The 24527-nt window shown below is 34.3% G+C and overlaps 1 protein-coding gene across 6 annotated transcripts in view; it reads left to right on the top strand.

The window, feature by feature from the left end:
• SLCO1B3 (solute carrier organic anion transporter family member 1B3) overlaps positions 1-24527 on the top strand; it is a 68783-nt gene that overhangs the window by 20619 nt on the left and 23637 nt on the right. For 5 of the 6 annotated variants that reach the window (XM_021091087.1, XM_005655659.3, XM_021091089.1 and 2 more), the window contains 7 exon segments: positions 11110-11251; positions 13914-14046; positions 16505-16626; positions 17581-17727; positions 17932-18030; positions 20570-20806; positions 24105-24269. In XM_021091087.1, coding sequence (XP_020946746.1) covers positions 11110-11251; positions 13914-14046; positions 16505-16626; positions 17581-17727; positions 17932-18030; positions 20570-20806; positions 24105-24269 — 1045 coding nt within the window. 6 annotated transcript variants of the gene reach the window in all.

The following is a 24527-nucleotide window of genomic DNA, read 5'->3' as shown; positions in this document are numbered from 1 at the left end:
GTTCTAGGACTTTTGCCATAATCAACAAAAGTCTGACCTGCCACGATTGCAGATAAATACAGACTTTACCTCTTATCTCAATGCTAGTTGTCTCTTTCTGCCGGTAATGTTAAAAACCATTTGATGTTTGAAAATATTTGTAACTCTGTTTTGAAATCTCTCAATCTTAAATTCTGTATCCTTGTGGCATGATTTTTTAAATATTTTCCATTGGAGATTTTAGCTTTACTATGATTTAATAATTTTACGTTCTGAAAAAAATCATATTTTTTCTCTGAACTTCAGTCCTACATTAGGAACATGGCTTAAAATGCCCATCTCTCTCAAAACAAATATCATAGGAGACCACTATTATGTGGAATCTAAGAGAAATGATGCAATAAAACTTATAAAACAGAAACAGGCTCAAAGATTTCTAAATCAAACTTATGTATGCCAAAGGGGAAATGGTGGGGAGGGGGGATAAATTAGAGGGTTGAGATTGATATATACACACTACAATATATAGATGTGTAATGGGGACCTATTATACAGCACAGGGAAATATACTCAGTTCTATGTGGTAACCCATATGAGAAAAGAATCTGAAAAGGAAGAGCCAAATGCATGTTTATTACTGATTTACTTTGCTGTATGCCTGAAATTAACACAACTTTGTAAGTCAACTATATTCAAATAAAATAAAATAAAATACCCATCTCTCAGGGTTAGAGTAAAAGAAAGCATATTTATAAATCTATCTGTATTAACTCATTACATGTCCTTATATTTAAATCCCAGCTTATAGAAGGAATCTTGTTGTCGCCATTGTATACATCTGCTCCCTTTTCTTCTTTGTAAGATCAGTATAGGATTATATAATGTGAATTTTGACTTTATTGAGTTGCTCTTTTGCCTTGAGCTAATCATTCTTTAAAGACTGAAGACAAGGACATTACATAATCTTTCTCTGAACTTTTAGAAAGCTGCTCTGATATTGGGCAGGCTTTACATCTGGTTATGCTTGTATTTGTTTTAGTAAGATGTCATGTTACTTTCTCCTTTGATTTCACCCATTAGTGCTTTGATGATCAGGATTTAGATAAGAGTTTTCCTCTGTATTTCTTTAATAACCAATAAATCATATTGTCAGTATGCTCATTACTGATTCTACAGCACCTGAAATACTGCATGACAAAAATATGTGTTTGTTTGGCTAAATGATCAGAGTCTTATCTTTATCTGAGTGAACTGATAGCCAAAATCTGGATGATAGTAGCTCACAGTGGTAATAAAAGCAGACATTTATCAATGCTTATTATGTGCCAAAAATTTTATGTATGTTATTTTCATTAATATGATAACAATTTTACTATAGTTATCTCTACCTAAAAGCTGAGGAAACTAAGAAATGAGAAGTTTCACTACATGTAAGTTCTGTTCCAGATTTATAACCTAAACTGGAAGAAAACAATTTATTCAACAGCCAAAAAACATTTATTATTTACTCATTATGTGCCAGGCATATGAGTTTGATGGGGAGCCTAATAACAAATTTGCCTATTTATCTATTAGAGAAGGAAAGGCAGAACTTGAAGATTTCCAGTACAGTATGGCAGCCTGAGAATAATAAGGCTGAAGCCACTTCCTCCCCTTCCAATTTTATTAAATAATTTAAAAGGTATTAAGAGTAACTTTCATATCTGCTAGAAAACAAGAAAAGATATATTCTGTAAATCGAAAGCCATAAGAGTTTTCTAAAAATTAAGAAGTAGAAAGAATTAGGCTAAAGAAGGACATCACAGTCCATGACAAGTGCAGGACAAAACAAAAAAATGTGGTTCCAAAGGTGCTTCAAAACAAAAAGCCACTGATAATGGGATCAAGAGAGGTCCCAGGGACAAACGACAAGCAGTTATATAGAGTATTCCACTCACTCAATCAGAGAAAACACACCTCTTTCATTGTTTAACAACTCCCCTGATCCTCTGATCATCAAAATACACCCACTTGGTCCAAGCCGCCAACTGCAGAGGCATCTACCCTGTGCATGACTAATGAATGTGGGCAGATGCCCGGGCATATGGAGCAGAACAGTGTCTCAGGTAGCTGGTAACATCCTGGAAGAAGTGAAGTGCCCACATGCAGAAGATTAACTATTAACTTACCCTACTGCTAATGATTGCTGCCTCTCCTTCCTAGGTAGGCTTCACAAGGACTGAATATCAGAGACAAGAAAACAGGACCATCCATATGTAAACAAAGAAGACAGTCAAGAATCACCAGATCTTTTAATTCACCACTCTTAAAAAGAGGCAACACGGAGTTCCCGTCGTGGCGCAGTGGTTAACGAATCCGACTAGGAACCATGAGGTTGCGGGTTCTATCCCTGCCCTTGCTCAGTGGGTTAAAGATCCGGTGTTGCCGTGAGCTGTGGTGTAGATTGCAGATGCGGCGTGGATCCCACGTTGCTGTGGCCCTGGTGTAGGCTGGTGGCTACAGCTCCGATTGGACCCCTAGCCTGGGAACCTCCATATACTGCAGGAGCGGCCCAAGAAATGGCAAAAAGACAAAAAAAAAAAAAAAAAAAAAAAAAGGCAACAAACTCAATAAGTTAAAGAATAATTCACCCGTGGGTATCTATCTATATCTATAATGTGTATATATATATATATATATTTATATAAAAGAACATAATTTCAAAATTAGTAAAAGGGGAGAGGAATGAAGGGGGGAATGTTTATCAAGAAGTTCTACATCTATATGAAACTTCACAGATTTTGAAGATGACAGCACAGTGAAGTATGGGGAAAAATGAAAAGATTGTAATAATGTACCATGATTCTTCCGCCACAGTTGCATTTTGAACATATTCAGTGGGACATGTTACTTCTCTAGGCAGAAGGCCACCCACATTTTTTTTCCAATGGAAAAGGCATTTTTTTATTGTGGCAGAAACATTGTGGCTTGGTGGGTTAAGAATCCAACATAATCTCCCTGAGGATGCAGGTGCATCACTGGCCTCACTCAGTGGGTTAAGGACCCAGCATTGCCGCAAGCTGTGGCATCTGCCACAGATGCAGGTCAGATCCTGCATTGCTGTGGCTGTGGAGTAGGCCTCAGCTGCAGCTCCAATTCGACCCCTAGGCTGGGAATTTCCATATGCTGCAGGTGTGGCCATAAAAAAGAAAAACAATATTTACTCTCTTAACCATTTTTTGAAGGTACAGTTTAGTTGTGTTAGGTATATTCACATTGTTGTGCAACAAATCTCTAGAAATGTTTCCCCTTGCAACACTGAGCTTCTAGACATACTGAATACTAATATTCTCTTCTCTTCCCACAGTTTTGGGGACTGTATTTTTACTTTCTGTTTCTATGATTTTGACTACTTTAAATACTTCATGAAGGGAATTATACACTATTTTTCTTTTTATGGCTGGTTTATTTTGCTTAGCATGTTTTCAAGGTTCATAAATGTTGTAGCACAGTGATAGGATTTCCTTCCTTTTAAGACTTTATAATATTTCATTATATGTATATACAACATTTTCCTCATCCATTCATCTGTTTTTGAACATTTAGATTGCTTCCACCTCCTGGATATTTTTAATAATGCTGTGATAAATACAGGTGTGCAGATATCACTTAGGGATCCTTCTTTTAATTATTTTGGATATATATCCAGAAATGGGATTGCTGAATCATGTGATAATCTCCTTTTCAAATTTTGGGATAATCCCCGTATTGTTTTTCATAGTAGCTGCACCGTTTTGCATTCCCATCAATATTCTAATGCTTCCAAATTCTGTGCATACTTGCCAAAACTTTTCTGTTCTTTTAATGTTGGCCATCCTGATGGGTGTGAGGTGATATCCATTGTGCTTTGATTTGCGTTTTCCTAATGATTAGTGATGTTGAACATCTTTTCATGTGCCTATTGGTAATTTGTATATCTTCTTTAGGGAAATGTCTCTTTGGGTCTTTTTTTAAAGATCAGGTTATTTGTATTGTTATTGTTGAGTTGAAGACATTTATTATGTAGTGTGGATACAAACTCTTTTATCAATATAAGATTTGCAATTATTTTCTCTCATTACAGATTGCCTTTGCACTCTGTTGTTTCTTTTGACATGCAGAAATTTTAAAGATTGATGTAGTCCCATTTGCTTACTTTTGCTTCTGTTGCCTGCGCTTTTGATATATATAACAAATCATTCCAAATTCAATATCCTGTAGAGTTTCCCTATGTTTTCGTCTAGAAATTTAACAGTTTCAGGGCTTACATTTAGGTCTTCAACCTATTTTGTGTTAATTTCTATATACAGTGTAAGAATCCAATTTCATTCTTTTATATATGGTTATCCCATTTCCCAACATCGTTTGTTAAAGAGATCATTTGTTATTATGTAATCTTGGCATACTTGTTAAAAATAATTTAGCCGTATATGCAAGGGTTTATTTCTGGATTCCTTATTCTGTTCCATCTGTCTTTATGCCAATACCACACCATCTTAATTACCACTGCTTTATAGTAATTCAGGATGTATGAGCTCTTCAACTATGTTCTTTTTCAAGATTGTTTTGGTTATTTGGGTCCCTTGAGATTCCATATGAATTTTAGAATTTTTTTTTTCTATTTATGCAAAAAGATGACATCGGGATTTTGATAGTGGCAGTATTGACTCTGTGGATTGCATTGGGTAGTATGGACTTTTTAACAATTGTAAGACTTTCAAGTTACTAGCACAAATGTTTTATCATCTGTTTGTATCTTTGATTTCCTTAGCAATATTTCATAGTTTTCAGTGTACAACTCTTTCACCTCCTTGGTTAAGTTTCTCCGTAAGTATTTTATCCCTTTTGACGCTATACTAAATGTAATTTTTGAAAATTTCCTTTTTGTGTTGCTTACTGTTGGTGTAAAGAAACACAACTGATTTTTGAGTGTTGATGTTGTATCCTTCATCTTTACTGAATTTGTTCATTGGTTTTAGTGGGTTTTGTGTGTGGAAGCTTTATGAGTTTCATGTTACATGTGAGTAGTAAAATAACAATTTATAAATAAATATTTATAATTGTCACAAATATACATATAACTAAAAAGCAAATATTTTACTTTTAGGGCCACACCCACAGGCATATGGAAGTTCCCAGCCTAGGGGTCGAATAGGAGCTGTAGCTGCCAGCCAATGCCACAGCCATAGTAATGCAAGATCCAAGCCACATCTGGGACCTACACCATAGCTCATGGCAAAGCTAGATCCCCGGCCCACTGAGGAAGGCCAGGGATTGAACCTGAATTCTCAGTCAGATTCATTTCTGTTGCACTGCAATGGGAACTCCCTAAAAATATAATTTTATTTTTTGTTCCAATTCATATATTTTTCATTTATTTTTCTTATCTCACTGCCCTGGCTAAAACTTCCAGTACTGTGTTTAATAGCAGTGGCTAGATTGGACATCCATGTCTTATTCCTGTTCTCAGAGGGCAAGTTTTCAATCTTTCCCTGTTGAATATGATGTTAGGTATGGGCTTTCACATATGGCCTTTATTATATTGAGATAGATTCCTTTCATTCCTAGTTTTTTGAATGTTTTTTATCATGGCAGGGTGTTGAGTTTTGTCAAATGCTTTTATGCATCTATTGAGATGAGTATATAGTTTTGTCCTTCATTTTGTGAATGTAGTGTATAACATTGATTTTAATATGTTACATTTCACATTTAAATTCCTCATGGTCATGATGCATGATTTTTTAATGTACTGTTGGACACTGTTTGCTAGTATTTTGTTGAGGATTTTTGCATTAACATTCACTAGAAATATTGGTTTAAGTTTCCTTTCTTGTGATGTCTATGTCTGGCTTTGATATCAGGTAATGTGGCCTCATTGAGCGAGTTTGAGAGTGTTCATTCCTCTTCAATCCTTTGGAAGAATTTGAGAAGAATTAACATTAATTCTTCTTTAAATGTTTGGTAGAATTCTCCAGTGAAGCCATCTTGTGCTGGACTTTCTTCGTTGGGAGGTTTTGATTACTGCTTCAATCTCCTCACTACTCTAATTTTAAGTTTCTTTGTGATTAAATCTTGATAGGTTGTATGTTTCTAGTAACTTATCCACTTTTAGGTTATCCAATTTATAATTATTCATTGTAGTCTCTTATAGTTCATTTTATTTCTGTGACATCATTTGTAATGTCTCCTCTTTCATTTCTAATTTTAGTTAATTGGGTCTTTGTTTCTTAATCTAGCTAAGGGTTTGTCAATTTTCTTGAAAACTGAAAAATCTTTTCAAAACTCTCTTAGTCTCATTGTTCCTTATGGGTACTATCATAATTATGTAAAACGAATTGTAACTATATATTTTAAACTGATAACAACTTAATTTTACTCACGTATAAAAATTCTTTCCTTTCACATATATGCCTCTACTTCATGTTTTTGATGATACATATTACCACCTAATATTGCATATTTACTACATAGATTTTTAATTACTTTTTATGCTTTAAAAATTCTAAATCACACTTACAAGTGATATACATTACATTATTGTATAATGTAATTACATTATAATAATACAGAATTTTACTTTTCTTGACTGGGGAATTTCATATTTTGGTTTGTTTAGTGTGCTGTTTATCATTCATTCACTACACTTGATAGGACTTTCTTCATTTTTTCTTGTAGGGTAAATTTAGTGGTGATGTGTTCCCTCAGCTTTTGCTTATCTGGGAAATTTTTAATTTTGTTTTTGAAGAATAGTTTTGCTAGATATATTCTTGGTTGGCAGCCTTTTCTTATAGTACTTTGAATATTTAATCAGCCACTTCAGACTTTGTGGTCTGATTTTATACAGGGATGATTTTTACTAATCAGCCAGGCTAGAGATTCTGGAGATCTCTCAAGCATTTTCAGGGAGTATGTTCTCAGAGCTATTTGAAGAGGTTCGTTGGTTTCTACTTAGGAGCTCCCCCTGGTGTCTGAGGTACTGCAGCCTCTCTGGTGTTGTAGTAAATCACAGTGCTAGTATCTATCTGTGGACGCTGGTGCGTGGCTTCTTGTCTTTGTTCTGAAACACTCAATCTGGCCATCTACTTTTGTCAGTATTGGATACAGACTGGTCCCACAGACAGCTTCCCTAAAAGTCAGAATGTTGGGCATAATTCTACTCTTCTATCTCAAGGGAGAAGATGGGAGTTGGGTTTTTTCCCCCTAGGGAATGCTCTAGAAAGATAGTGAAGGGGGTTACACATTTTCCTATTGGCTTCCATGTGGTTATCTTTACACTGCCCAAGATGCAGGAATATTTTAACTAGTCTCTGGATTTATCACAGAAGCATTTGTTCAGTTTTTTGTTGTTAAATCCATGTCTTCATGGGGGAAGGAGAATTGAGGGCTTCCTAATCTGTTATCTTGCTGATATCACTCCCAACCACATTTCTTTTTTTTTTCTTTTTTTCTTTTATAGCTAACTTGATCTTTTTAGTTTTTTTATTTTTTAAAGGATTTAAATATTTTCTTCTATAGTTGGTTTATAGTATTCTATCAATTTCTACAGCAAAGTGACCCAGTCACACATATTTATATACATTTTTTCTCACATTATCCTCCATCATTTTCCATCATAAGTGACTAGATATAGTTCCCTGTGCTATACAGCAGGATCTCATTGCTTATCCACTCCAAATGCAACAATTTGTATCTATTAACCCCAGGATCCCAGTCCATCCTACTCCCTTCCTCTCTCCCTTGGCAACAAGTCTGCTCTCCGGGTCCATGAGTTTCTTTTCTGTGGAAAGGTTCATTTGTGCCGTATATTAGATTCCAGATATAAGTGATATCATATGGTATTTGTCTTTCTCTTTCTGACTTACCTCACTAAGTATGAGAGTCTCTAGTTCTATCCATATTGCTGCAAATGGCATTATTTTGTACTTTTTTATAGCTGAGTAGTATTCCATTGTGTATATATACCACATCTTAATTATATCTGTTGATGGACATTTGGGTTGTTTCCATGTCTTGGCTATTATGAACAGTACTGCAGAGAACATGTGAGTGCATGTATCTTTTTCAAGGAAAGTTTTGTCTGGATATATGCCCAAGAATGGGATTGCTGGGTCACATGGTAGTTTTATATTTAGTTTTCTGAGGTACTGCCATACTGTTTTCCATAGTGCCAACCATATGTCTTCATTTCCAATGTCAATAACATAATTTTTAAATATTTAGAACCTGAAAATTTTAATTTCTGTTTTATGATGTAAAGACCGTATATGATTCTACAAGGTTTCAGAATTGACTCTCCTTGGAGAAAATCCTTATAATTTTTGTCTAACTCTGTTGGACAAATATTAATATCTTTTTCCTATGATTCTTGTTCTTCACTTCACCACCTCAGGTAAAACTGATTTTGATTCCCTTCCACCTTTTGTGTTTCATTCTTAGATGACTTTCTTTATCTTACATAAGAATCAGGCTAGGGGTCCAACTGGAGCTGTTGCTGCCAGACTTGCCAGAGCCACAGCAATGCCAAATCCGAGCCATGTCTGCAACCTACACCACAGCTCACGGCAGCGCCGGATCCTTAACCCACTGAGCAAGGCCAGGGATTGAACCTGCAACCTCATGGTTCCTAGTTGGATTCATTTCCGCTGTGCCACAACAGGAACTCCAAGAATTCTTAATTATTTCTAATAAGTTGTGTCATTCACAACTTTTCTCAAGTCCTTTCAACTTCATTGAAAATTCCCTATATATAGGAAGGAAAGTACACACATTTTGCCAGCTGAGCTGTACCGGGTCTTTTATTTCTTTTCTCCAAGCATGGCCTCATGTAAAACACATAATACGTTCTGATTAAACAAAAAATTTACAAGTATTTTTTGAACATCTTTGTGGCAGGCATTTTTTGAAGCACTGGGAATATAGTGGTAAACAAAAAAACCCTGCTATGATGAAGGTTATATTTAATTGAAGGCAGTGTGTACTGGACAAATAAAGAAATAAAATGTAATATAAGGGGAAAGTGGTGTAATTTTATAGACTAGTCAAGGAAAGCCTCATTGTGAAAGCTGCACTGAGCAAAAACCTCAAGGATATGAGGAAATGAATGGTGGGGATATGACTTCAGGCAAGAGCTTCCCCTGAAGAAAAAAAAGCAAAAATAAAGAACCTGAGGGAATACAATAAACATGAAATGCTCTAAGTACAGTAAGAAGGCTACAGTACCAGCAGGGGAGTGAAAAAGGACTAGAGTAACAGATGATGAGATTCAAAGATAAAAGGAATCAGGGGAGAGCAGAGATCATTTGGGGCCTTGGAGGACTTTGGGAAGACCTGATATTACTACGAATGACATGCAAAAAATGGGGAGTGCTGGCATGATCTACTTTTCATTTTGAAAGAATCTTCCTACCTATTGTTTTGTTTTCTCAAAAGCAGAAACAGGAAGGTCTATTAGGAGGCTAATGCAATGATTTAATCTATACATGATGGTGGTTACCACTGGTATAGTGAGAGGGACAGGCCATCTTACTCATATTGGATTGCTATAACAGAATAGCACAGATAAGGTGGTTTAAAAACAGTGATTTCTCACAGTTCTAGGGGCCAGATGTCTGAGATCGGTGTACCAACCTGGTTGGGTTCTGGTGAGAACCCTCTTTCTTGTTTTCAGATGGCTGTCTTCTTGCTGTGTCCTCACATGGCAGAAGAGGCAACACAAATTCTTTCATGAGAGCTCCACCCTCATGACCTAATTATTGTACTGCTGGCTTTTCAAAACTTCTCTGCAACATTCACTTTAACAAAAGACCTCCATTAGTACCTGTTTTTATTAACGGAAAGAAACTCAAAGGAAATTTTTGCCTTTACAAGAAATGGCAAAAATGAAAATAGCATTTAGTGTTTGTTTTACAGCAAGCCATTCTAGAGGCAGTGGGCAACTCTGGAAGTGACTGTGGGACTCCAAACTCCTTCCCCAGGAACTACACTCAGCATCAAGCTGCCATAGCTTTGAACTGTGTCTTTGAGCATTTGTATTTTATCTTGATTTATTTTGTGCATTTATTAGAAAGATGTACCCTAAAGTAATTTTTTTCTGCCATTTTGGCTTATGAAAATGTCAGAGGAATGCTCTACTTTCAGATAGTAGGGGAAACCTGTACTCCTACCCAAAGGACCCATCTTCAAACATCATCACTTTGCATTTAGTGTTTCAATAAATGAATGTGGAAAAAAAAAAAGAAAAAATGAATGTGGCGGAGACACAAATATGAAGTTCGTAACAGGATAAACTTTAATACTAGATGTAAAATGAATTTAAATAACTATAAAAGTGGGTTTATAAAAAAGACGAGTCAATAAATTTTTTAATCAAATTAAACATCTATAACCATTGGGGTTAAAAGTCTTTATTATTATTTTTAGAACACTGGCTATATTTTTTTGTATTCATTTTAATTTGGGTTTCTCCAATATCCGTGAGGTTTTATAAATGAAAAAGTTCTGTTATTCAGCTGGCTTCATGGAAATGCTACCTTTGAGAATGTCTAGCCACTCCCCTCACAGTTCACCTTTGCTATTCACTTAGGAATAAAGAATAGCTTGTCATCTTGGTCCTCTCACATCATTCTCTAGCATCTAAGAAATCAGCTAATGACGCTAATTAAAACATAACAACTTTGAGAGTTCCCATTGTGTCACAGTGGAAACGAATCCGACTAGGAACCATGAGGTCATAGGTTCAATCTCTGGCCTCACTGGATAGGTTAAGGATCGTGCATTGCCATGATCTGTGGTGTAGGTTGCAAATGTGGCCCGAATCTGGCATTTCTGTGGCTGTGGCATAGGCCAGCTGTTGTAGCTCTGATTAGACCCCTAGCCTAGGAACCTCCATAAGCCTCGAGAGCAGCCCTGCGTAACTTTGTCCTGCTCTAATAATATGTAATGTAAATGTTAGAAAGAATAAGAATTTCCAATTGGAATGGAAGAAAGGTAGGTATGCTGTTTATAATAAAAATATGACATAAGGAAGAAAAGCCATTTTAATTCTATGTGTATATAAACGTTATGTAGTCCTTTGATTAACCATTTTTCCCTTTCCTTCTGATTTTTTCTTAGATGTTCTTGGCAGCCCTGTCATTAAGCTTTATTTCTAAGGCACTAAGTGCAGTACTTATGAAAAGTTCCCTCACTCAGATAGAAAGGAGATTTGATATATCATCTTCTACTGTTGGCTTAATTGATGGAAGCTTTGAAATTGGTAATTTCTATTTCTATTTTGGTTATTGCTTAGTAATCAGATTTGCAGAGTTAAAAACTGCTCATACAGGCTCTATACCACTGATTCTTCCAAGATTGGATGAGATTGGGCATGTTCCATGTGGTATGGCTGTGGACTACACCACTGATTCTTAACAAGGAGGAAGCATGCCCCCCAGGAGGAGTTTGGTAATATCTGTAGATATTTTTGGTTGACATAACTGAGGGTTGGGGTTGCTAGTGGCTTCTAGAGGTAGAGGCCTGGGATGCCTTGAAACATCCCACAATGCATAGGACAGCATCCAAAGTGAAGAATTATCTAGCCAAGAATGTAAAAGGTATAGAGGTTAAAAAAAACCTTGATTTACACAAACTTGTTGCCTGCAGACTAACACTTTGCACCTCTCTGAAGATGCACTAATGCAAGAAAAAATTTGGAGAGAGCATTATGATTCTGATGATTTGAGGATGGAAAAACAGTTTGGAAGCAATCTTTGTTAGATCTTACTGTTTAACAGGGTATAAAATTTGGGAGTAAGAGTCCTTTTTTGGACAACATTGAGTATATTGCTTTGCTGTCTTCACTTTAGTTTGAATTTCTCCAATAGTGAGGTTTTATATGATTGTCTGACATCTTTTTCTCTTATTTTATGAACTGGTAGCTAATTAACTCTGCCCATTTTCCTTTTTTCTCACTTTTTAATGATTTGAAGGGACTCAAAAATTATGCCTGTTTTATAGATCATACATATGTTTACAAGTTTACTATTTGTCTTATAACTTTATTTAAAATATACTTGGCTATGGAATATTTAAAAAATAATTTATAAGGGAAGACACATCTATCTTTTTGTTATGAATTCTACGTTTTCATGATTCAGAGGCTATTACGCCATACATAGCTTTCACTCTCCCACCTCCCAGTTTAATAAAACCATCTAGAACTTTAATATTAGACTGTCATTAGTTTTAAATTCCAATTTACTGTATGTTTCTTTTTATTGATGAACTGATTCTTAGGTTTGTTAAATTTTGCAGCTATTTAACAGCAATTATTTGGACATGAATATATAAGTTTTATTGATTCCCTTCTTATCACTGTTTTCTTGAGCCTTATGATTTCGAGTCTAATTTTTAGTTTTTCCAAAGTATATCTTCAAGCATTTATATTTTCCAGAAATAACTGAACATATGACATATTTTCTGAGCCTTTGCTAGTTGGAAAATATATTTTATTATCATGGTCAAGTGATAAATTGTCTGAATATGAAATTAAAAGTTCAAAACTTTTTTCTCAGAACATTTAAAACATTTTTTTATTGTATTATGACAAACAATGTTATATGTAAGAAATCATTACCAGTATCATTGCCATGCACTGGTGGGCACCTCCTCCTTATGCTTGAATTTCAGACATTTTACCAGCATATATCTAGGATTGTCTATTTTACATTATTTATTCTGGAGAAATGTAGACATTTTCATCTGAAGACTTAAGCCTTCCTTTAGCTCAGGAAATTTATTTTCTATATTTAAATTTGTTTCTTCTCCTCTGTTTTCTTCTAAAATATTTATAAGATGAATATTAAATTTTCTGGTTTTTTTCCCTTTAAGTTTTCCTTTCTAAAATTCTAACTTTTTTTCTTGAGACACCATTAATCATCTCTGGTGTCACCTTCCAACTTATCATATAAGGTCCCAATATGCACATTTCTGTATAATATTTTTAACTTTCAACAATACTTTATTGTTCTCTTATTATGTTTAGTCTGCCAATTCTTATTTTATGCATGCAACTTACCTTTATACCTCTCAAGATACTGGATTTTTTTGAAGTTTCTTCTCTTTTTAGCTTCCTTATGTAATTGTTCTTCATGGGTTACTTTATCTGCCAGTTCAGTTTTGTACTTTTACTTTGTGCTATTTTTTTCCATAAAATATTATGAAATTCTTGGTCGTTATCCATTTATGACTATACTTGTAGCTCCAGATGCATTGAAATTTGTTGTGACTCCATCCATATTCTTCTTCCACTTTTTAATCTGAATAACTTATACTCAACATTAAATCTAAAGTGACATATCTTCCATGAAACATTACTGAAACTGCTAATTAATTTAAGCTCCCTCTTTCTGTGGTTTACTAGCACCTCTGTCCATTTATCTATTTTTGTAACTGGCATATAAGTTTTTTAAAAGTAAATACCATGAATGGTTTATTCTTTTCTTATATTTCTAGCTTTTAATACTATGGCAAGTACTTAATAGGAATTTAAAGAATGCTAAGTGAATTAAAAAGTGAGGAATGAATAAATACCTTTCCTCAGGGTATTTTTGTCTTTTTTTTTTCCATTCCAAACAATCCGCTCACTCTAAATTCTTCAATAAAATTTTGCTTCACCAATACGCACAAGTAATTCAAGTGCTTTCTTTCTCATATAAAGTCAACTATACTTATTATGAATACCATACAACCTTATAGTGAGTGGCTTAAAGTTAGTGAGTTTCATCTTTTTAAATTACCTGATCTTTAAGGAAAGGTGCTATGTCTTATGTTCTATTTGTATCCATTCTGGGACCTTCAATTATACTGGATGCCAAATTGGACTCAGTCACTGTTTGCTATAATAAATCATATCAAAAAAATTTTTGTTCTCTTTCTAGGAAATTTGTTTGTGATTGTATTTGTGAGTTACTTTGGTGCCAAACTTCACAGACCGAAGCTAATTGGAATTGGTTGCTTCATAATGGGACTTGGAAGTATTTTGACTGCTTTACCACACTTCTTCATGGGATAGTAAGAGGCTCTATGCCATCAATGATGGTTTCCTTGTAAATTAATGGTAGAATTTTATTGTTTTCCCTTTTAAATAAGCAGTTCTCCTTTAAGAAGACTATCCACTAAGTATGTATAGAAATGGAGTATATTTGCTATGTAATAATTAACTTATTGCTTTATCTACCATGACGCTCATTGATATTGAAATATGAATAGCAGTAAATAAGGTATATTTTATAGGAAATAAATATGCTTTTTGTGACTTTTTAGTATAATATACATTTTATGTCTTTGTCTTTAAGATTTTGATAATATTCAATAAGACTTTGTTGCCTAATTCAAGTCTGACTGCTTGTCACTCAAAAATCAATAACCAAGGACTTCCCATTGTGGCTCAGCAGAAACAAATCTGACTAGTACCTATGATTATGTGGGTTCCATCCCTGACCTCACTCAGTGGGTTGAGGATCTGGTATTGCCACGAGCTGTGGCATAGGTCGCAGACCTGGCTTGGATCCTAAGTTGCTGTGGCTGTAGCGTAAGCCAACGCTGCAGCTCTGATTGGACCCCTAGCCTGGGAACTTCCATACGCCATGGGTGTGGCCCTAAAAAGTAAAAAGAAAAAAAAAATCCAAAAGGCAATTCTTGGTAGAAGGGAAAGTTGCTTTTAATCAGAATGCCAGCAATTGAGGAGACAATGATCTCAGTGTCTTACAAAACCCAGCTTCAGAGATTCTGTTGGGCTATCAAAGGGGAAAAGGTACCATCCCCCATCTTTCTGAAGAAAGATGAAGAGAAGGAAACAAGCCTATAAGCAGTGGGTGATGATGACGATACTGACACCCTTTCTCAATGATTCATTCAGATTACTTCCTTTTTCCCTTTCAAAGGATAGGATATGGTAGGATAGAATAGACTACAAAAACACAATGTGAGTGGGGATAGATATTACTCTAAAAAGCTTTTAAATTTGTGAGTATGTGTGTAGATGTGTATGTATTGTGGTTATGATGCAAAATGTATTTCTCACTGTTGGTAACAAAGTGTTGAAAGTCTCTTACCTATGGATTAATACCTAAACTCATTTACACATATAGGTTGCTCATTGATTTAGTCCTTGACTATGTTCCTAGCTTCATCTTACACTGCTTCCCATGATTGAGGACCACATGCTAGGCCTGCAGTTTTCCAAATATACCGTAATATCTCCTACATTTGCTCATAGTGTTTCTACAGCCTTGAATACTTTTCCTTCTTTTGCCTTCCTGTTAAACTCCAACCCATTTTAAAGATTCATCTCATATGGCATCCTCACTGTGAAGTCTTCTCTAATCTACACCTCTCCCAACCTCCAAGCAAAGCTGCGCATTCCTTTTCCCTTTATGACAACTCAGGACTTGATATATGAACCATATCACATCATTGATCATACATTTATCTTAAAGGGTGTAAGATATTTTAAGTATTAAAAATTCTGTTTTATTTCTAGTGATTTGGAGCTGAGCACAATGCCTAGCATAGAGTAGCCTGATCTTGGAGCTCATAGGGTACCTCAGTATTTTTTATTTTTATTTTTTATTGAAGTACAATTGGCTTAAATTATACTAGTATCAGGTGTACAACATAGTGATGCATTATTTTTGTAGTGTATACTCCATTTATAGTTATGAAATATTGGATATATTCTTTGTGCTGAACATTACATCACTGTATCTTATTTATCTTATACGTGGAAGTTTGTAACTCTTAATGCCCTTCCCCTGTCTTCCTCTTCCCACCTTTCCTCTTTCCACTCTAACCATTAGTTTGTTCTCTGTATCTGTGAGTCTGTTTCTGTTTTATTATATTCATTTTTGCTTTTGTTTAGATTTTACATATAAGTAAAAACATATAGTATTTGTCTTTCTCTGCCTGACTTATTTTACTGAACACAATACCTCTAGGTCCCTCCATGTGTTTTTGGATATCAGCATCTGTCCCTATTCCAGCTCCATCTCTGTTGGAGATGCATTAGAACTTCTTAAACTAATTGTTGGAAAGTCAAGCATATAACTCTGTGTGTGTGTGTGTGTGTGTGTGTGTGTGTGTGTGTGTGTGTGTGTGTGTGTGTGTGCGTGTGTACATGAAAGAAAATCAGGTTATTGATGGAAAATGCAGATGACTCAGTGTGATTGTAAATTGATTTGAAAGTTTAGATGGTTACCATCTTTAAAGATAATTCAAAGAGGATGGATGAATATAGTTAGCAGTTTTTTAAATAGCATGAAACCAAGATATTTTATATATTGACCAGAATATAAGCACTCCTAGGTTGATAGCAACATGATACTCCACCGTGCCTGAGGAGTAGTGCATGCTATTTCTTACTTTTACTTTTTCTCATCACCTTCCCAAATACCAGAATACTCCTCTGTGGTTTTTGGTAAAGTGAAAATAGTAGATAAACAAAATTTTTAATATAGTGGTGTTCTTACAGTTACAGGTATTCTAAAGACACCTTTATTAGTCCATTAGAGAATTCAACATCAGGCTTATCAACTTGTTCAAATAATCAAAATTTGTTACTCAATGGAACATCACCAGAAATGGTGGGAAAAGGTAAGAACTGAATTGACACTAATGAATATTAGTGTCAGTAATAGTCTAAAATTTAATAATTACATCTGTAAAAAATGATCGTTACATCCATTAGCAAAATTGATTAAAGAATAGGAAAAACATTTATATTGTATGCATATAAGACAAAAATCAAGATTTTAATATAGATTACATACAAAATAAGGTGACAAATATATAAAAATATAATCTTACTCTTTATGAAAAATGCAAATTATTACAACAAATAAAGATTTTTACTTATTATAACACAGATCACAAATTTTAATTATAACCTATAATACTAATTAAAGATTTTATACCTATTCAATATGAAAAGATTAACAAATTTTTTTAAATGAAGTAGAGAAAAAATACATATTTTATATATTCTGGGGAGTGTATAAATTCCTCCTTTGGGAAGTTAATTTTCAATATGGCAAAGAATGAAAGTATGCTTATCTGTTTAAATCATCAATTCTGCTTTTATTGCTTTGTCTTAAGGAAATACTCAAGAATGTGAAAAAGGATTTATTTATAGTTATAGCTATGGCATACATGTTAGCAGAATGAAAAATCAGAAATATTTTGTGAGTACAAAGAAAGACATTGATTAAATAAATGCTGATAGTTTATTAAGCACACTATTACGCAGTCATTAAAATCCTGACATTAGAACATAAAGAATACTGTGCATATTTTTCTGCTCAATAAAAATGTGAAAGATATATACAGACATTAGAGGTGGTTCTCTCTGTATTGTGTGATTACAGGTTTTTTTTACTTGTTTTCTTCATGTTTTTCTATATTTTCAAATTTTTTAACGACTGTAAATCATGCTTATATTTAGAAAAAAAGCAAAAAAATTCTCAAATGTGAAAATTAAAAGGTTAAAATAGTTGAGTTTTTAACAGGAATGCTAAAATTAATGTTTAAAACACTCTCTTATCTACATAGGTTTGGAAAAGGAATCTGGGTCATATATGTGGATATATGTTTTAATGGGTAATATGCTTCGTGGAATTGGGGAAACTCCCATTATGCCCTTGGGGATTTCTTACCTTGACGATTTTGCTAAGGAAGGACATTCTTCTTTTTATTTAGGTAATGTACAGAAAATATTAGATTTTTTGGTGACTTTCCCTGGGTGTACCTTGAAATAATAGTGTTCCTAAATTCCTTCTATTACCTATTAAAAAAAAGTATATGGAGAAATATATTGTGTGGTGTTACTTAAAAAAAAAAAAGTATTGAATAAGAACCATGTATTATTGACAGCTGATAAAAATGTTTCAATAATATTTTTAGGTAATTTGTATGCAGTAGGAATGATTGGTCCGATCCTTGGCTTTTCACTGGGATCTCTGTTTTCTAAAATGTATGTGGATATTGGATTCGTAGATCTTAGTAAGTACAATCAGAACAAGGTAACATGATAATGCTTTTCAAGTACATAACTCCATCGTTCCAAATAACTGAATTCACTCTTTCAGTGGTACTTTGCTAACTACCTGTCAAAAGTTACAAATAGAGGAATTTCCCCTGTGGTGCAGCAGGTTAAAGAGCCTGCATTGCCAACAGCTGTGGTGTAGGTCGCACCCATGGCTTGGATCCAATCCCTGGCCCAGGGAACTTGCTGCAGGTGAGGCCATAAAAAACAAAAAAACCAACAAACGAAAAAGAGTTACAAATAGGAAATATGTTAGTAACCAGAATAAAAACAAAATTGAGTTGCTATCTACAGAGGCTTTTACAACTAAGCACAAAATAAGAAAACTTAACAAACTTGCTTAGATTACTTCCTCGCAAAGTAATTGCAAACTAACTGCAGTTCTCCCAATGTGCCCCCTAGTGTCACTCTCCTGCATTTCCCCTTAGAAAAACCTCTTCCTTCTCTATTTGCATAATTCTTAAAGTCTCTTCTAAAATGGGGCTCCTCTTCAGAGAAGCCTTACTTTACCATCTCCCACTGACCCCAAGTGTCGCTATTAATCACCAACAGCACGCCATTATTGTAGCCCTTATCACAATGAGTCGTAAATATCTGTGCACTGACCTGCCATCTCTTTTAGAACAAAATAGTATGATATCTGTCTTAACATATAACAAGCAATTAGTGTATAAGCTAATTTGTGAATTAGCTTATGAATAAGCAAATCTGATTTTCTGTTTCACCAGGACTTACATAAAGTAGACCTCTTAGAAGGCCTATAATAACCACACACTTGAAAGTATTTTATAATCTAAAGCTAAAACATGGACCTGATGAAATATTTTATGTCTTCCATTTTGGATTATGATTAGAGTAGATTCACATTCGGTAGGTTTCTACTCATTCATTTCCAGGTTCATCATTGTTTTTAATCACTAAGAACCCAGAAATAAATGGTTAAATTCTTTCGAATGATAGTTTTGTAACCTCTTTTCTATAGTCAGAAATCACTACTCACAGTATTTTAGATCCGTGGTGATTCCATTTCTACAATGGAATGTCTAGACCTTATTACATCTTCTCTTATTCAGTCATGGGTCTGATGTAAACATATTATGAAGTACATTTTGGCAAACCCCAATGCCAAAGGAGCCGACAAGATAACATAAGTGAGTAAAAAGTATCCAGTGTGGTGATTAAACTAGGAAGAATTGTTGGTGGTGAACCGCCCTCGGCAAACATTTGAAAGTGCATATGGTACTCAGTCTCAATTTATTATTTTCATGCAGAAATTTAGATCCTGCATTGACAAAATTTTCTGATTGGTTTTTGAGAAAAATCCAGAAATCCAGATCTTTATGTACAATTTTCCAGTTTTTAAGATGGAGTGTGAGCCACTATCTTAAATATTTTGGCAGACTATGTCTAGCCAGGTTATGATTTCCAGTTCCTATGTATAGACGAGTAATAAAACACAAAAAGATGTTATCAAAATGACATTTCTGACAAATAATGAATAAATATTTAGCATGAGATGGAGTCCCTGATTTTACCAGTCATTTCTAAAATCTGAGTTGCTGATTATGGAATAATATGATTAGGTAAACCAGTCTGAAACACAGATCTGTACATACTTGAAAACCACTTCAATAAATAGAATAATTTATTGCTATGTATCAAGTCAGTGTTTTCTCATGTCAAAGAGTTTTCTTACAGATCAAAGTGTAATGACACTGTCATTGTGCGTCAAACAGTTACAGTGTGTGTGTTTGTGTGTATGTATGTGTGTGTGTTGTGCTTTCTTAATAGAATGTTTATACCAACTGAAATAGCTCATTTCTACTCGCTTACAGATAGCACATACATATCACTCATGCAGCTTTAAATGGAAGTATTATTGAAATGAAATAGCTAAATTATCCCTGAAATTTAGAATCTAACTCCTCCCGCTCACTTTTAAACTCAGATTTTCGTTGTATGTATATTTTCACCATTTTCCTTTTCTGTGTTGTCGAAGTATTGGAAATGCTGTTACTAGGAGGGGGAAAGCCCCACTGTTGGCTCTGAGAATGTCTTGCAAACTGCTCTAAATTTCATTGCTAAAACTTTCTTGACTTCAGAAGATGGTGCCAATAGAAGTTTTCAGACAGTAACAAGGATGCATGCCTTCCATAATTGGTCTTTAAGTAGTTTAAAGACTTCAGTGTTCAATAACTATAACTGTCCAGTCATGTCCCCAGAAAAGCCACCAAGTTCACACAGGCTCAGGCACTGATGTCATGACTGATTCCTTGACAAAAGCAATTTTAAGATGTCATTAAATGTTACACTCACCTTTATTTCAAAGATGAAAAATGTAAAAAAAAAAAAAAAAAAGGATATAGTGTCTCAAAATTGATGAAACATCATTTACTTTCTTCATCTATGGGGGGTGACAATTACTACCATTTCTGTCCCAAAATTCTGGCATTTCAAAATTATTTTTGACAGATTTCTTCTAATTCTTTATTCTAGGCACTATCAGAATAACTCCCAAGGACTCTCGTTGGGTTGGTGCTTGGTGGCTTGGTTTCCTTGTGGCTGGACTGATATCCATTATTTCTTCCATACCATTCTTTTTCTTGCCCAAAAGTCTGGATAAACCACAAAAAGAAAGAAAAGCTTCAGTACCTTTGCCTGTGCAAAAGGAGGAAAGGAGTCAAATGGTTAATTTGACCAAGGATAGACAAAATATTACCAAAACTGTAAATGGTAAGTATCTCACTTTTTTTTTTTTTTTTTTTTTTTGGTCTTTTTATGGTCATACCCACAGCATATGGAAGTTTCCAGGCTAGGGGTCGAATTGGAGCTGCAGCTGCCAGCCTACCCCACAGCTACAGCAATGCCAGATTCAAGCTGAATCTGTGACCTACACCACAGCTCACTGAAACACTAATCCTTAACCCGATGAGTGAGGCCAGGGATTGAAACAGTGTCCTCGTAGATACTAGTCAAGTTCGTTACTGCTGAGTCACTATGGGAACTTCGTAAGTATTTCGTATTTATAGCCATTTAGGAATTGTTATTCCCAGTGAAAGGGAGGGGTAAATATTCCAGAATATCAAGTCATACTCAAAACATCTAAAGTTACTTGCCTTCTGAACTAAATTTGGCTGAATTGTTCTTCAAAGATTCCTACCAAGATTCGTAAATATTTTCTGAACACACATCAACTCTCTGAAGAGAAGAGGATTAGGTTTATGGTCTTTAGGAGGTAGAAACCAATCAAAGGCCTAAAAATACTTGTTATTTGTAAATCTATGAGTTATATATTCATTTCCAAATTATATAGTGTAAACTATGAAAAGGACTGTAATTCTTTCTCTCCCTTCCTTCTTCCTTTTCTTTCTTTCTTTCTTTCACTAATAGTAGCAGGAACATTCCTATGCCCTGGTAACAAAATATTGTCTCTGTTTTTAAGTATTTACAATATAATGGAGCTGTACTGAGAAGTATATAGACCAATTGCCATATAGTGCCTATATGAAGAATTAAGAGTGCCTATAAATTGGGCAACTTAACTCTTCTTAGGTGAAGTGATAGAATAAGGAGAAGAAAATCAGAGCGGGTTTCTCTCTAGATAATTAGAGTAAGATTATTTTCTTCATAATTATATAGGGAAAAATTGCTTACCTAAATATTCAGAAATGAAGTAGAAGCAGCAATAGTAGTTAATAATATCGGAGTCATTCATGTGAATAAGAATCCCCCACCATTTGATAGAGCTTTTCCTTTCAAACATAAGCCCTGAAATCTAATGGAGACCAATTTAATGACTAGTAACCTGGGGAATGATCCAGCCAAAATAGAGAGCAATATAGTTGCAACAGTGAGGTCTTAACAGCACAGTTTTCAGATTGCAAGTGGTGGAATAGTAAAAGTCAAATCAGAACAGTGTCTGAACGCTTGTCAACATTTTCCAGTTGAAATCAAAGTGACATTACAGATTCTCAGGTGTAGCCCAAGTTCTCCCTCTCATCTGTTCTTCCATTCACTCTTTTCACTGTTACTTTCTCTGCTCTACTCCGCTAATCTGAAAGCAGTGATGTGTCTTCTATTGATTCATAAGAGAAGACTTAATTTTTCAGCTACACTGGTAGCTTGAAATTGGCCATGATGGGAGAATTAACTATCACTTCTCATGGAAATTGAGAATTATTCAAATCAGGCATTGATTTCCCAAGAATCAGTTGTTAAATGTTAACCAGCACACCACTGAGCTAGTTTTTGAAATTTAGCGTGCACACTAAAAGTAGCTTTCCAATGAATTTTCATTTAGTATATGCTGTTTCCACTGTAGAAATTTAAATCTATAAAAAGTAGTGGATTATCTAAACCCATAAAGAATATAGTTGACTGTGAACCCAAAAAGAATGGAGAGGATAATGAAGATGTAAAAATAGGGCAATTGTAAATATAACTGTATTATCAACTGTATTTGTAAGATACTGACCAAAATAAATAGTAAAGAGGTCCTTAATTATGTGCTATTATGAATGGATGAAATAACTAAGAACCTTTAGTCAGAGAAAAAACATCTAATTCGAGTAGAAATAAGACTAATTGTTATAAAGATTTCAGTTCATTACAAAACAATTTGCAAGGAAGGAGAATTGTCCTAAAACAGAGCACTTACCTTCTGAGGTAATCAGCCTAATGTCATTTGAGTTGTTTATTGATCCAATTATTGAGGACATATCATAGATCGTAATTGTACAGAAATTCAGACTAGATGACATCCAAGTTCTCACCCACTGCAAAAATTCAATGATTTGGTGAGTTTATGTGCCTTTTTTGTTTTGATCAAATGTCACAACTCACTTAGAATGTCTCACAAGTCAACAGTCCTTCCTGATCGGAGAGTTCCATGAAAAGCTTAGCATTTTGACCTAACAATTTTAAACATTATTAATTCCCACTATACCTTTCTTTACATCTTCTTTTTTCCTTTTTAAATTTTGTCCTTTTTTTCTTTTATGCCTTTTTCCCTGATCTTTTTTCTTTTTATTATAAGCAGTTGAAACTATTTCCTAGTTACCATTGGATAGAAGGTTTGGTTCTGACCATATCTAATGGAAACATTTAGAGATCTACAGCACAAGATCATTAAAAGTCCACGCCATCCATTCCTCAATAACCATATCTGGTTCTGTCTTGCTAGACTCTGATACTTCCCACTTTTTTTCTGAGTAGTTCCTTCCACTTTTAATTCCCATTGCTGCTGGTTAACCTGGTGATCATAGACCCAGATCACATAGTTTTTGCTATAGGTAAGGAAGTTACAGACTTGTTACACACCTATTTGTAGTCATGGGTTTTTGCTCTATTATTGTCATAATGTCACTTGAGATACAATATTTCTTGAAGAAAGATGATTGAAAATATTGCAGATTTAGCGAGGCTGTATTTTATGGTAGAAAAGATGTATACTAGGAAACCAGAGATCTGGGCCTAGTATTAAATTGAACTTTATGATTTTTGAAACTTAGTCTTATTTCTGTGAGCTTTGGATTAGGCAATCCTTAAGATAAATTTCTACTTAATAACTATATTATTAATGTAATAATTACATTATTAGTGCTAATAAATAAGACACATTGCATTTCATTCACTTTTATTTCTTGAGTGCCTAGCATATTGCCTAGTACCCAACTTGAAAACCAGATGTTTGTTAAATGAATTAATAAATGAGATAATGATGTGTGAAGTTGTATGGTAGAATGATGAAAATAACCAACTATGAAGTAGTAATGCATTTGCTAACTAGTATGTATGTTTGATCCCATTTCAGAGTAAAGTGAACTAAATAAATAAATATTAATGCACATTTGGAAAAATTAAAGGAATGTATTTTAAAAACTATTGACTGTTGGATTTCAGGACGCTTGGACTTTCTGTGCTTTGCGTTTATGAAATTTTAAATTTTATATAAATTTTATTTAGACAATTAAGATATTAATACGTATTTAGTCTGTATTATAATATCTTATTTATTGTCATGTTTTTATAGGTTTTATCCAGTCCTTGAAAAGCATCCTTACCAATCCCCTGTATGTTATAACATTATTTTTGACACTGATACAAGCCAGCAGCTATATTGGTTCCTTTACTTATGTCTTTAAATATGTAGAACAACAGTATGGTCAGTCAGCATCTGAGACAAACATTTTATTTGGTAAGACCCATTGTTTACACTTGCTTGATAAATGATATACTACCACATAATTGCATTCCAAGTAACATTTGGTTGTAAAAGCGATTTCATATTTTAGTAAATATAATTTCCCTTTATTCTTTTTCAAATGTCATCAAATCCATTGTTCTCATGAGATAATCATTGTATTGCATTTGAAGTTGCAGCTCTTTTTTTTTTTTCCTATATTTTTCATATTATTTTTCCTGGAGGAAAAGTTACATGTGGGTGGAACATTTA

This window comes from Sus scrofa, chromosome 5 (genome assembly GCF_000003025.6).
Source record: "Sus scrofa isolate TJ Tabasco breed Duroc chromosome 5, Sscrofa11.1, whole genome shotgun sequence".
Lineage (NCBI taxonomy): Eukaryota > Metazoa > Chordata > Mammalia > Artiodactyla > Suidae > Sus > Sus scrofa.
This window is presented reverse-complemented; position numbering and strand designations above follow the sequence as displayed.